At 41.1% G+C, this 15575-nt stretch overlaps 1 protein-coding gene across 1 annotated transcript in view; it reads left to right on the top strand.

The window, feature by feature from the left end:
• Positions 1–4314: 4314 nt before the first annotated feature.
• The window catches only part of LOC135220533 (O-phosphoseryl-tRNA(Sec) selenium transferase-like), a gene marked incomplete at its 5' end in the record, with an annotated part of 104206 nt that continues 92945 nt past the window's right edge, over positions 4315–15575 (top strand). Inside the window, 1 exon segment of the mRNA XM_064257717.1 lies at positions 4315–4444. Coding sequence (XP_064113787.1) covers positions 4315–4444 — 130 coding nt within the window.

Below are 15575 nucleotides of genomic sequence, written 5' to 3'. Positions count from 1 at the left end.
TCTATTGTTCTTATCAGAATCATAGAAGCAATCCCACTCCTCCCTTTAGCAAGGGGAGGAAGGAGACTGGCAATAATGCAAACCCTACCCAGAACTTTGCATTAATGTCTCTGACTAAATATTCTTCCCAGCTCCTTTTGGATGAGTTATGATTCCTCACTCATTTCAAAAAGGCCCAGAAGTCTGACTCTTGATTATGAATCTCCTATGCTCCAATCAAGTTGTCAGAAGCAGGGCACTCCTCCTTGCTCTTACAACCAGGAGGAATAGCCCAGGTGTGCTGAACTTCAGTCAGTTCTAGAGGCTCACTCATATTCCTCCCACCAATCAGTGAGTCTTCCTAATGTAAAGGACCGATGGTTTGTATATCGTATAGGAACAAATCACAATTTTTAAAAAGTAATTTGTATTTTTCATAACTATCATATATAAACCTGAGGTCCTTTACATTAATGTCCACCTCATGCCACCCCTCAATCTAAAACTTGAGCCAAAAGGCAAAGTGGAGTGTTTACATTTGGGCAGCCTACCCGCCTCGCAGGAGTCTAGGACAATTAGCTCCCGTGGACAGTTACCCCCCGTGGACAATTACCCACGAGGGCTACCCCCTAGGACAACTACCCCCCCCCGTAAATGGTTAACAATGGTTAACAGACTAGAATTACTTAAAGTGACATTACTCTCATTGCATACAAAAACATTTTTCCTTAAACTGTCTTTCCTCTCTAAATTACTCTTAAGTACAATTAAATAGTTTCTGAAATTGTTTATAAACTAAAATTTTCTTAAATCGTTTCAAGAAGAATTTCTTTATTTTTGTTCTTGGCATGTATTTCTTTTCTGGACATTTAGTGAAACAACCAAGATCCCCTAAGCAACATGGAATTTATCAGAAGTTCTAGAGGAAAAGACAGACTAGTGCTTGATGGATATATATATGTTAAGCAGAAAGACTTGGCAAACAGTGTTGTGTCTTTTGAGTGTGAAGGCAAATGGTATGTCTTTTGAGTGTGAATAAAGAAGAAACAAAGCCAGTTGCAAAGCTAAGGTAAAGTTCATATTCAACGAAGGGAGGTTATTGGTACTCTTCATAATCACACCCATGCGCCATCTAAAGCGAAAATTGAAGCTGCAAAAACTATCCAAAGAGTCAATATGCTAGCCATCAATACAGAAGAAACAGCGCAGCAAATACCCTCTGAGGCTTGTGGAACCATTGATGAAGAAACGGGAGCAAACCTACCACCAATTCATCATTTAGGATGTAATATTAGACGCCATCGACAACATTTATCTCTCTCATGGCCATTGCCTTTAAATGCACAAGAACTTGTTTTAACAGATGAGCATACCAAAACACAAGATGGTCAAGATTTTCTGCTTTTCGACTCGGGGCATGTTGAGAAATGAAAAAATTTTAATCTTCGGAACACAGAAAAACTTGGATTACCTATGTCAAGCATCACATGGTCGCTAGATAGAACGTTCAAAACAGTGCCTCAGATATTTTTACAATTATACACAATTCATGCTTTGATAAATAATCGTTCAGTTCCTTTAATATATGCTCTTTTACCAGGTAAAAGCCAAAGGATTTACTCAAACCTACTGGAGCAGTTAAAACTACTGAAACATGATTTAGTGCCAAAGACTATCATGGTCGACTTTGAAAAGGGTATGATTAATAGCTTACAACTGGCATTCCCACAATCCGAAATAAAGGGGTGCTTTTTTCACCTTTGCCAAAGCATATATAGAAAAGTTCAATCTTATGGATTTCAGCAGCGATACCTAGAGGATAAAGAGTTTTCCATCAGAATGAAAATGATAGCAGCTTTAGCTTTGGTACCGGCCCGTGCTGTCGAAAAATCATTCGAAACTCTGTGAATTCCTCCCCCCTGAAACACATCCATTGCAAGACTACTTTGAAGACACGTACTTAGGACGTCCACGTCGAAGAGGAAGAAGGCGCGAACCATTGTTTGAAATAGAGTTGTAGAGTATGTACAACAGAATGGCAGATGAATTTCCTAGAACAAATAATGCAGTAGAAGGGTGGCACAGGAGTTTCTTAGCGAATGCTGGTTGTTGTCATCCAAATATTTGGAAGTTTTTAACATGCATTAAAAGAGAACATTCATTACAACAAATACACAGGGTTCAATCTTTTGCAGGTTTTCCTGGACAGCCATCTCGAAAGAAATATTTAGATGCTGCAAACCGCATTATTTCAGTCACTAAAACTTATGAAAATGGAGATGTGGTACAATATTTACGAAGTATTGCATATAATCTGCATTTTTAAACTATTTCTTTTTACTTTTTGTTTTAATGTTTTTATGACTTTCAACTTGTTCTTTTAATGTTTTTATGACTTTTTCAACTTTCTTATAAGAATTTTATATGTAAATGTATTTGTATACATTGAAAATACTTTAAACTATATTTTATCAGTTTCATTTAAATTATGCTTAACCATTTATAAAATGAGTTGTTCAGGGGGGTAGTTGTCCTATGGGGTAGTTGTCCTTGGGGGTAATTGTCCTCGGGGGGGTTAATAGTCCACGGGGGGTAATTGTCCTGATACTGCCTCGCAGACGGTAGTTACTGCCTAGCCACCTTGTTCAAGAATTTAACCACTGTATTCCAGCCTACACTGAAAGTAATTCGTAATGTAAAGGATCTTAGGTTTGTATAGTTAGGAAAAATACAATTTACTTCTTGAGAATTGTGATTTTTTTGAATACATTTTTCTGCTGTATTTTACTTGTATCCAGTTAATAAGATTCGCAAAGATTTTTTGCCGTTGATAGTCACCCTTTTTTTCATGGAGTCTATTTACTAGTGGTCACAATAAATTGGAAAAAACAAAACACTAAAAGACTATTATAAAATAGAAGAAGCAACTTATTTTGAAAATGTACAAGGGCCTGCCAGAGAAGGAATCATCCCTGTGGAGGGCTGTACATAAAACCAAACAAGTAAGTAAAATGGGGCCAAAAAAAAAAAAAGGAGTGATGAAAAGACATAGGACCAAAAGATGTGGATGAAGTGAATTTGGACAAAATTACTTCATAGAAAAAGACATAGAACCATATCTTCTTCCAAAATATCTATAACACAGATTGCTGGTTTCCTCCTATTTTTGAGGAGTGCTAGAAATTTGTCTTCCACCATTAATGGGTATTGAGCTATGCTTAGCTCAGCTTTTAAACAGAGGGTCCTGGATCTTTTGTCTAATTTGGATTCTAATGACCTCATCAAGTCCTTTGACACAGCAAAGCAGAGGAAGAATGATCTGGTCTCTTGGAACCTGTACATATTATTGAAGTGGCTGACAGGTCTTACTTTTGAACCACTTTGTTCCACATCCCTTAGGAACCTCACTCGTAAGACACTCTTCCTTGTTGCTTTAGCTACTGCGCTTAACCAAGAGCAGGGACCCATCAAGCCCTGGCCACATTGTTTTACCATTAAGAATTTAATGGAAATTCTTGGCTCCAAGGAAGAAGAGAGTACTTTGTCTTGTCAGAGCTCTGAGGTATTACCTGAGCAGGACTGAAAAGATCAGAGGTCCATCCAGTTACCTGTGGTGTTCAGTTAAGAATCCTGATCTCATCCTCAAGAACACATTTTTGTTCTTTCTGAGGCACAGTCACTGATTTATGAGGACATTTTGCCTATTTTTAAAATGAAAGCTCATGATGTCAGAGCAGTATTTCCCTATCTTCCATTCTTTAGTTGCTCTATTGGAAGTGCAAGTTTATTTTCACATCTCACTATAAAGGAGGTAGAAACAGTTGTGATAATTGCAGGTACCTTGGGTCCATTATCAGAAGAATTCATAGAAAGTACTTTTTCTCCGCCAGTGTTGTCTGGCTGTTTTCAATTTGGTACTGTGCCCAGGTCAAGGGCACTTTTGTATGCTTTGCTAGCCATCAGACCTCCTCCCCTCTTATGGACATAAGGGCACAAAGAAAGTGAGGTTATTGGCCAGGTTGTTTCTCATGTTCTTCCATACTGGGTGGGGATTGTCACCTAGTACACAAAACAGTAGAATTGCTGCAGTGAATATTTTAAAAAGTTTGCTACATAAGTAGAAACATTAGCTATGTAATTACTTTGTAAATACATATATATGTATAAAACTTAATTTTATTATGAATATAGGCAGTTCCCCAGTTATCGATGCCTCTTTAGGTATGTATCGATGCCAAAAATCACCGACAAGCATCGTAAAACTGGATTGCCAATAACCGAGCACACCGAGAACCGGGGATTGCCTTATAATTTTTTGATAAATTTATCTTTCAGAGAAAATGCCCAGAGGATGGTTGGGATGATTCAGCAATAGAGATGATTGTTAATGAATTGTCTCAGATGGACAGTAATAATTTTTCTCACAACTGCGGAGTCGGAGAAAGAGAAGCTAGAATTTATTCAAGTATGTCACTGATTTCTACATTTTGATAATCTTTTAGACTTTGTAGTGTTTTTGCTGTAACACCTTCCACGGAAATGGACATTGGTTTGCATATAATATTTAATTTTTGACATGAATTTGGTGAGCAGAGAATTGTCTCTTTCCTTAATATTTATGTATCCTGGTACTTTCTGGCTTTTGCAGTTATTGAATCACATTTATGATTTTTTAAGATTATGCTAAATACAATCTTCTCTTTTTATTGTAGTTATAATTGTATTATTCTTCAGACACTTATGTTAATCATTTATTGTTGCCCCTCATACTGAAGTTTTTCTTTCATAGTGTAGCTGAATTCTGCCTGAACATACGTATGTGAGAAATAAGTCTAAAAGATAAGACTATCTGGAAGACATGTGCATGAGTAATGAAAGGTCACATTACAATTGGAGAGCTGTGGAAACTTTTCATGAAGGAATGGCACATCATGGTGAAATGATTATAGTAGTCTTTGGAAATTTGATTGAAAGTAGTCTGGGGTGTAATGGCTGTTGTTTAGCTTTGATGATCACAAGTTTTAGAATCTTCTACTGTCTGACAAAGTGTGGCAAAAAAGAAAGGGGAAATAATAGAAATTGCAGATGCTTTTCAGAATTGTGGACTTCAAACTGCTTGTGTAGTAAGAGTAAAGTAAGCTTGATTAGTTCCTAAAACTGTACTATGTCTTTATTGACATACAGTGGAATATGGTTTGTGATAGTTTGAGGTATATATAGATATTGTAGTTCCACTTGCTTCTTGGGCTGTTGGTGAATAATGGGAAGTCAAAGTTAAACTGAAGTCAGCAATAGTAAACATTTTTTTTTTTTTTGGATAATGATTACAATCACAGAGGTCTTTGTTTATCCAGTGCGTGGTAGAAACTTTCTTGTACTAGGTGCCCTGTTTGCAAGAGGAGTAGTTTTCTGGAGTAGATTTTGGATGTCTATCATCTCTGTAGAAAGTCTTGCTGTAAATGCAATCTTTTGTGAGGTTTCTTCAACTGTAGATGAAAGTGAAAAGGGCTGTAACCTGAAGGTAGAGACAGCAGGTTTCTCTTTATGTATGAGACATCGCATAGTGTTTTCTGAAGTCAGTAATCCCTTTGACCAAGGGCATGACTGAGTCACTTGTACTACATTTTGCCTGTCATGAAAAAAACATGAAGTTGCTCTATTTCCATATGTGCCAATGTGAATGTACTAGGTGTGGTCCCATTGATACAATTCCCTTGCTTGTTTGAGACTTTGGAAACACCTGGTTGCAGGTACTTCTTTTGTAGATCTGTTTAGGTTGAATTTATTCATATATGTTAATACCTATTTATTATACGATATACAAACCATTGGTCCTTTACATTAGGAATTACTTAAGGAAAAGCCTAGAAACTGCTATTGAACTTTCAAACAAAGTGGTTATGCATATCCCAATTTGCTTTTGGCCATCATCTGGTGAAGACATGTTGCTGCACTCTCTGCCTGACTGTCATTGAGCTGTATTTCCTGGTGGGATCTTTCTGTGTTTTCTTGTGATATGTGTGTGTTTGTAATATTATTGAATATAATGCAAACCCACTAGTCAAATAAGCCCTTTAAGGCCGCCTTCTCCCAACGTGTTTACCACGGAGTTGCCTGTAAAATGTGTGGTAATTTCTGTTCTTTGGTTAATGTGGATCTGCATACCCTATGCACCCATTGCCACTTCGCACCTGTGCGAAGTGTTGTGCCTGGTCACCTGAGCGGTGGGTGAAGTTTGAAAGGTGAGGATAACACGTCCCCGACTACGCCCTTGGTTGCCAACCCTTCTTCCTCATATCTTTCTCCCGGCAAGCTTACCCTTATTGCTGGTTCTCCTTTGGGAGATGGCAGGGGGATGGGGGCTGGTGCAGGACGACCTCTCTTTGGGTGCCTCCCCTCACTCCAAAGGGGAGATGTCTCCCTCGGAGCAAAACGGGACTCCCCCCACTAACCTGGCTGTTGCTTCTCCAGGTGTGGTGGATGAGCAGACTAAGAGACCTTCAGCAAGCCTGGCTTTCCTTAGGTCTCTCTGGCACTTCCTCAGTCCAAGGACTTATGTTGCACTTCATGAGACCTCTTGTGATGCATGTGGCAACTGCCTCTGTAACCATACATAGTTATGCAAGTGTGCCTACTGTGGTATTTGCTCATCACCCCACAAACACAATTCCATCGGTGGTGATGGGCACACCAGTCAGTGTCACGGCCTCCTAATTTTACCGTGGCCTCACCTCCTGTGGCTGAGGTTCCTTCAGTGCCACCTGTGGTAATACCATCTATGCCAGTGACCTCTAGTGACCTTGTCACCTCGATCATGTCTTCTGCCACAGTGGTAATGGTTGTCACTAATATGTTGTCTCCTGCTCTTAGTGCTCCTGACACTGGGCCTGCTCTTGCTACTCTAATTGCCACAGCTGCCCATGCCTGCTGTGATGCCTGCTGCCCCTTGGATGTGGGACTTGACTTCATCTTCATCGTTGTCATCTACTGCCTCCTCCCCTTCTTCTAAGACTTCTCTGTCGAAGTAGAAGAAGGTTGTCTCTCCTTCCCCTGCCATGGGTCCTCTAAGGGACTGCCTCCCTCCACAGAGTAAGTAGTTGGATCTCTCATCTGCCCTCCTCATCCTTTGGGATTGGGAACTATTTTGCTTACCCCAGAGTCTAGCGTTTCAGGAGCCATGGGCGTGCAGACTTTGGTTTGTGCGCCTGTCATCAGTTCTAGGAGTTCCGCTTCTAAAGCTGGTACTGTGTCGGGTGCTTGTTCACGAGTCACTCTGAGTGCACGAGCCTCCATCCTAAATTGATGCTGGAGAGACCTCTCTCCGTCCTGATTTAGGCATGGCGAGAGATAGGGGCAAGTCATACAGGTGTCTGTGCAAGTTCTCTCCAACCAGTGGCGTGCCCGACTCCGCCCAGTGAACTTGATTGGACCGGTTTGGTTGATGCAAGCACTTTGCGTGGTAAGCGAGAACCTCTGCACTCTCCTCAGGACAGCACTTCGCCAAGGCAAAAGCACTCTCCTAGACTTGCTTCATCATCACCACTGTGGGTTGATGAACACTCATGACTCACCCTCTTGCTGGTTCTGCTATCAGGTTGGGTTGGAGCGCCAGATCCTCGTCTCCTGTTCCCTCTACCCCCTCGGGTTTTACTGGGAGGGGCAAAGCGAACAAGAGGAACTCTGGAGAGTCCTCTCCCCAAACTTCATCCGCGAGGGCCTACATTCTTGGCTCAGTCTGAGAATCGACTTGTACCCCCAAGTAGTTCAGGATGGATTGAATGGGTCTGTCGAGGTTCTCCCTCCTGCTGGGAGAGTAGGACTCAAGGGTCTTCTTCCACAGAATATGGGCAACCCCTAAATACAGAGGACTTCGTGCTGATTCATCAGCACAGTGACTTGGGGAAGGGGCCATGGCTTCTTCTGTGGATCACCCCTCACATCTCGAATCCACTTCGGAACTGAAAGGGGAACCTAAGGTGGAGCTTCCATGGTCCTTGCTTGCCAAAGGGGTACTCGACCAGGTGAATAACTTTGTCTCTTGGGCAGGAGAATTCACTTAGGGTAAATTGTTTCAACAAGCTTCCTACCACCCTCTGCATCACCAGAAGCAGGGGTCTCTGCTGACGTAACAAGTTGACGCAGACTTAGTTTGTCTAGGTCTGGATCTCTCACAGCAACATCTTACTTCGGAATGTATGTCCCATTAGCAGCAAGAGGCAGTGAGCTTGGAGGCTACTGCTATGGCAGCCTTTCAGGCAGTCTCCTGGTTGGATCTGTGGTCTTTCACAGAATCCAAGGTTGCTTCTTCGTCAGGTGCCCACATCCCTGAGGAGGACTCAGCCCTTAGGAAATTGCCAATCTGGAGGTAGGGCCATCTCCTACCTTGCCCACCAGATGGCAAACCTGGTGCTTAAAGAGGGACGTCATCTTGAATCAGAGCGCCAGGTCTGTAGGTCCTGAGTTGGCATTAACCCTATGAAACAGACCATTGTTCTATGGACTTTGTATTGGTTGATCCAGATCATTCATTACGTACTTTGTCCTATTGGTGTGTTGCTGTACCTATGAAGAATCGACACCCTTCATTGAGTGTCAGTGCCTTTATCCACTGCAGACTGCCAATGCAGAAGTGTCCAATGACACGTCTTTCTCCAAGTTTTACGAGATCATAAGAGCCTTCTCTGCAGTTGAATACATCCAGTGGCTGGGTACATTTCATCACTCCGAAGAATATGTCGAACCAGAAGATGGATGAGATCTCATTGCGACCATATTTATATCTCTCTTCCTATGGGTCTGCCCACAGGTCCTTGGAACCTCTTTTCCATGGACCGGTGGTGGATGCTCACAGGTTGTGTTTGCTGACCCAGCTCCTTCAAGAGGACAAGTTGTATCTTGCCTATGGTGTGCGGTTCTAGAGGTAAGAAGGATGCGAGAGTGACTGGCCTCTCCACCTTCCCCTCCTCGTCCTTCTACTCTTCTTTCTTCAGGTTGAGGATAGGATTCGAACTTACACTGGCTGGTCGGGTGATTGATGCGTTAAGCTTGCACATCTAGCTTCCTTTCATTTTTTCTTATCAGAATCATAGAGGCAATCCCGCTCCATCCTGTAGCAAAAGTAGGAAGGAGACTGGCAATAATGGAAACCCTTCCCAGAACTTACCTCTGACTCTAAATATTTTTCCCAGCCCTTTTTCAGATGAGTTACGATTCCTTACTCATTTTGAAAATGCCCAGAAGTCAAACTCTTGATCATGCAGCTCCTATACTCCAATCAAGTTGTCAGAGGCAAGGCACTCCTCCTCACTCTTACGACCAGGAGGGATAGCCCAGGTGTGCAGTACTCTAGTCAGTTCTAGAGGCCCACTCATGTTCCTCCCACCAATCACTGAGTCAGTGAGTCTTCCTTATGTAAAGGACTGAGGGTTTGTATATTGTATAGGAACAACTGAAATTTTTTCAAAATAAATTTTATTTTTTCTGACTATACAAACCTAAGGTCCTTTACATCAATGCCACCCCTCAATCTGAAACCTGGGCTGATAGGTAAAGTGGAGTGTTTACATCTGGGCAGGCAGGCCTACCACCTACCAGACATTAATTTTTGCCTAACCACCTTGTTCAAGAATTTAACGGCCATATTCCAGCCTACAGGCAGTCCCCGGTTTACGACGGGGGTTCTGTTCTTGAGATGTGCCATAAGCCAAAAATCGTCATAAGCTGGAAATTCATTAAAAATCCGAAGACCTTACTTTTAATGCTTTGTGTGTATTAAAAACTATTTAAACTGCATTTTTATTGCATTTTTCATAAAAAAAACCCTTCAAATATTGATTATTTTGCAATTTTGGAGTTATATTACTTCCATCAGAGCGGTGGCACAAGCGCCGTAACTCTGGAACGTGTGTCGTAACCCTGGAAATAATTTCTGATGAATATAATTGAAAAGCGTTGTAACCTCGGAACGTCGTAAGCTGAACCCATCATAAGCCAGGGACTGCCTGGTAGTGCCTCAGGTTACGAAATTAATCTGTTCCGAAGCGGCCTTTGTAACCTGATTTTTTCATATCCAGAACTTCATTTTACATGTAAATTGCCTAATTCGTTCCAAGCCCTACAAAAACACCACAGTAACTTTTATGATAAAGCTGAATTGACCAATAAACAATGAAATACAACAATTTGGACCATTCAGTACCTAACCTAACCGTTACTGTACCTGTAAATAAAGTGTATTAGTGTACAGGGTACAAGAAATACTGTACACATGTACGTTCGTATGTAGTAAAATGTGGAACCTTACCTTTCGAGTGAGGCGATGTCTGAAAGTGGCGACAGAGGAGGAGAACAAACAGCAGAAAATATGAACACTTCACTTTACAAAACACATTAAAAAATGGCAGAAAACATTAACACTAAACTTTACGAAACACATTAACAAATGGCAGAAAACATTAACACTTAACGAAAAACTTAAAATTAGATTTCTTTTTTTTTTGCCTTTTTCTGATTTTTTTTTTCCTTTTTCCTTATGTTTTTAAAAAAAAATTCAATAAAGGCCTCTTTTAAAAAATAACTATCCAATGAAGATTACTTCTGCCTGCTTTTAAAAATGTTCCTGAAACGACCCAGGCAAACGTCATCGAACTGTGCAAGCATATGACGTGTGTAAGCCTTTTCGGGGTGTCTCTTCTCTACAAATGATTGCACTTTATGAAAAGCAGCTAGAACACCCTTAATTTTAGGAACCAATGGGAGAGCGGGAGGATGGTGGGGAGTCTACTGAGTTGGCAGCGCGCAAGTTTTAAAATTGTTCTTGGTGGCCTTGGCAAATCTTGGACTTTACAGTACACCCTTTCGCAACCTGAATTGTTTTCATACACAAGCAAATAAATCTTTGTCTTTGCCTTCGTAACCTGGATTTTACGTATGTAGGGACTTTCGTATGTAGGGGTATGACTGTATTTTCAAAAATATAAATAGCATACACAGAATGAATCCCTATATTGATTTTACACTTAAAAGCATGAAAACTTATACTATTTGTAGTATACTAGTGCGTACTTCAGAATTAAACCGTTTCTGAAGGGATGTCATCTTTGAAAAGTACAGTAACTTTGTGAATGGGTATTGCATCTTGTAAAAGTACATATATGCACTAATTGTAGGTGCTTTAGTTAACTTTTTATCATATCCATGCATATACAAAAATAAAAATAATAAATTTTTGATAGATTTTATACACAAAAGCTTTAAAACTTGAAAATTGAACCGAGGTGTTTACAGTCGATGAGCTGTTTTGTGATTTTGAGGGATTTTACTTTAACATTTTTTTTGATATTTTGATGTTCTTACAGTAATATTACTATTTAAAAATTAGTTAATAACTTTTTATCATAAAAAATGTATTTAGTAATAAAAATAAAGTGAAAATACAGTACTCACCACTAGTGAATACTCTATGAAAAAACCCATGAATTAGTAAATATTCCGTGATGTATTTGGAGATACGTTCTTCTAGACCTGTGTTGCAGCCATCACCACAGGTTGATAGCTGCTTGCAACTTGCTTTTCCTGCTAGTTCTGCTAGCAAGGTGAGCAAGAGCGTCCAGTCTTCCTCAGCTATTCCTTCCACTTCCAATGGCTACACCGGGAGGGGCGAGGTGGATAGGAGGGATCCTGCAGAGTGCTCTCTGCAGGATTCAGAGTCAGGGACTACATTCCTGGAAGGATCTTAGGGTCTCACTGGATGTGTGTTCACGTCGTTGAGGAAGGATTTTTGTCAATGACAGAGAGACCTCTTACTGTATCGACATCTGGTGTTTAGATTCTCAGGATTCGAACACTTGGAGACTATGCTCTCCCTGGCTTTTTCTGTCCTTTGGATGGATTTCAATTTGCAGTCCCGTTTGGGTTCTTGCATTTTGGGAGCCTCAAGTGCATATTCTGTTGAATTGTACTCACAATACAGTCTTAAATGCCTGCATATAGGACTGGTTTTTATTCCTGTTCCTCCTCAATTTCTACAGGAGTCGAAGAGGGGCCCCTCCCCGATGATAGTTTAATTAAAATTCAAGGGTCTCGCAGAGTGCTTAATTCTTTGGAATTTCTAGCACTCTTCGACTTTTTTGGTCTTATATGATCTGCAAAATCTTGGGCAAGACTAGAATTCTTAATAATTGTTATTACAATACCTAGGAATCTAACTGAACGCTCAAATTCATGGGAATTTCTGGCATTCTCAGTGTGTTAAGGTTTTCTGCAATTTCCAAACACTTGGCAGGGACGAACATACCTAATACAGTAATTGTTTTTACAAAAATTGGGAGTCTCACTAAGAGATTAAATTCCTTGGAATTTCTGGTGTTCTCATAGTGATTTGGTTTTCTGGGGTTTCCAAACACTTGGACCATGGGTATTCTCGATAATTATTTCAATAATCGGGAGTCTCGCCGAGCGCCTGGATCCCTTGGTTTCGCTGGTGCTCAGTGAGTGCTCGGCTTCATCATGTTGCTGAGAACCAGAGCAAGACAAGACTCGATGGCTTATTGTCTTGCAAGAGTGGAGTTTTCTTGCTGAGTGTGGTTATTCTTACGAATTCTAGCACTCGCCGAGTTCTCACTATCATGAGTGCTTGGATAGCAAAAAGAACCTTTACCAGTACAGACAGATGAGTTTGAATTCCAGTCTGGTTTGGAGTAATGCAAAGCTTGGTAATGCATGCAACACCTTCTAGGTGAATAGTCAAGTACTGTCCTTGTGTCTTGGACCTTAGGGTACGAACACGTAGGACAGCAACAGAATCCCTCTTTATCCTTCCTCTCAGAGTTTCGGCCTCAAAGGAGAACAGTTAATTGGGAAAAATTAATACTTCTTTGCTGATGAATACCACTTGTAATTATGTAGTGGTGATTGCTCAGCTCTACTGAACGAACTATGTGCTTTTGATCAGCGTGATCCTTTGCCATGACATAGCACCCTCCATTCCCATGTTGCAGCGAGTTTTCACAGGGGTCATCGTCTTCGTCTTTGTCATCTGACGCCTCCTCAACTCCCTCTTTGAAGGATTCCACAGCCTAAGAAGAGGAAGGTGGTTTCTCTGCCCCTAAAAAGTCTCGCTCGAGACTTATAAGGGTCTGCATCCTTTCCCTAGTGAGAGAGCAGCTGGCTATCTCTTCGGCTCACCTGATCTACCCAGAGCGGGAACTGATGCTAGCTCCAAGATGTAATGTCTCGGGAGCCCCAGGAATTCGAACCCAGGTTCGTTCTCCTGTCTCTGGTTCCATGAAACCGGGGCTGTGTTGGTTACTAGTGTACAACTCTCTCCAAGTGTACAACTTCCAAGGGGGGTCGTATATCCTCAGTCAGTGATAGGTAGTCTTCTCTCCATCATGACAGTGGTGCAGGGCAAGAGATGGGACTGAGCTGCATTGGTGGCTCAGACCCACCTGTGAAAGCCAGGAATGGCTATTCTTCAGGTGCCAAGATTGATGTCGCTGTTCCTTGGGACAAGGCATCTGAAGAGAGTCCTCTTCGTGAGGTTCGATCATGAAGATAGATGCATAGCAAGACATGGCAAGTTCTTTCCAGCTGTTATTGCATTTAACTCCACTCAACTTGTGCTCGCATTCACATGAACGAAATGGTTATAGGAAATGTGTGCTTCATTTAACAAGTGATTGAAAGTTCAGAGAAGAGCAGGCAAGAACAGTCAATCATACTCTCTTTTTTTCCCTCTACTTCCTGGTTACACCGGAATGAACAAGCAGCAATGAAATAGCGTAATAACCTTTTCAGTCCTCTGTAAAACATCAGGGATTAGAGCCATCTTCCCTGGTTGGTGTCATCGACGAATCTTTTTCCATGATCAGAATCGTGAGAGTTTACTTCTCTTGATTCAACTGTAAAGACATAGGTCCACATTCACTGTAGTCATTCACTAAGTAGTATTGTTTTCCTTGGTTGAGGGTCAACTACTCATGAGAAACCTCTGTCGTGCCATCACAGGGACCTCAGTCTCTAGAGGGCATTTGATTCTCGTCTAATGTGCACATGCCTCACGAGAATCATCATCTCATCTCTCAACATCATTGGCAAACAAGACACCATTTGCATGGTTGTTCTCAGCATCACCCTTCAAAAGTCGGGTGTCATGTCATAACTACGTCTTGGATGTGTGGCAGCAATTTATTTGGAATTGTTGATGAGTGCGAATCCTTCATGATCTCTTGTGCTGTGGACTTTGTATTGGTTGATCCAGATCATTCAATACTTTGTATTGGGTGATCCAGATCATTCAATACTTTGTCCTGTTGGTGTGTTGCTGTACCTATGAAGGACCAACAGCCTTCTTTGAGTGTCGATACCTTTATTCACTATAGACTTCCAATGCAGAAGTGTCTAATAACACGTCCTCCTCCGAGTCTTACGAGATCGTGAGGAACTTCTCTGCAGTTGGATATGTCAATTGTTAGCATTCTCAGAGAGTGACCAGTGCCAGTGGCTGGGTACATTTCATCACTCTGAAGAATATGTCAGGCTGGAAGATAGATGTGGTCTCATTGTGACCATATTTATATCTTTCTTCCCTCGGGTCTACCCACAGGTCCTTAGAACCTCTTCTCCTTGGGCCGGTGATGGATGCTCACAGGTTTAGTTTGTTTACCTGGCTCCTTCAAGAGGACAAGTTGCATCTCGTTTATGGTGTACGGTTTTAGAGGTAAGAAGAATGTGAGAGTGACTGGACTCTCCATGTCATTGACCAAAATTTCCTGTTTATCAGTCTCATTACCACCAATAACAAAGAATGTTGTTTTTCTTACATTAACCACTATACCATGTGGCTCACCAAATTGGTTTAAAATCTGAATTTTTTAAATCAATTTCGTTCTTATAGTTGATAAAATAACAGTATCATCCTTAAGAATGACAACATGAAGCCATGTTAAGAATCCTACTGCACCACATTTCTGTTTGACATTAACAATTAGGACAAATAACTGACAAGATGTAGGAGAACCCAGATGTACACTTAGTGTGGTACTCACAACAGCTGTGCCAATTACACTGTGTTGTCTCTTCAACACAGTAAACAGCATATGTATTTCTTGGAACTTTAAATTTATCATATGCTTGAGAAAAATCTACCAAATTTTACAAATAATTTCTGTTTTCATACAATCAACTTACCTGTCAGATATATACTTAGCTAAGACTCCGTCGTCCCCGACAGAAATTCAAATTTCGCGCCACTCGCTACAGGTAGGTCAGGTGATCTACCTGCCTGCCCTGGGCGGCAGGACTAGGAACCATTCCCGTTTTCTATCATATTTTCTCTGTCGCCGGTGGTATCAACATTGTTGTTATTACCTCCTGACTTAGATTCTTATTTCAACCTTTTGATCATCGTTTCTCGGCTTTTTGGTGACGTATCTGGATCGTGGTTTTTGGCATTCGCTACTGTGGACTGAATTTGGACTTGCTTTTTTATTTTTCTCAGTATGTCTGACTCAAATGTGAGTGTGAGAATGTGTGTGAATGTTTCAATGTTCTTCTGCTAATACCTGTCATGAATGTGAGGGATTAAATGCAGAAGA

Source organism: Macrobrachium nipponense, chromosome 2 (assembly GCF_015104395.2).
Source record: "Macrobrachium nipponense isolate FS-2020 chromosome 2, ASM1510439v2, whole genome shotgun sequence".
Classification (NCBI taxonomy): domain Eukaryota; kingdom Metazoa; phylum Arthropoda; class Malacostraca; order Decapoda; family Palaemonidae; genus Macrobrachium; species Macrobrachium nipponense.
Note: the sequence above shows the minus strand (reverse complement) of the source record. Positions and strands in the feature narration are given on the sequence as shown.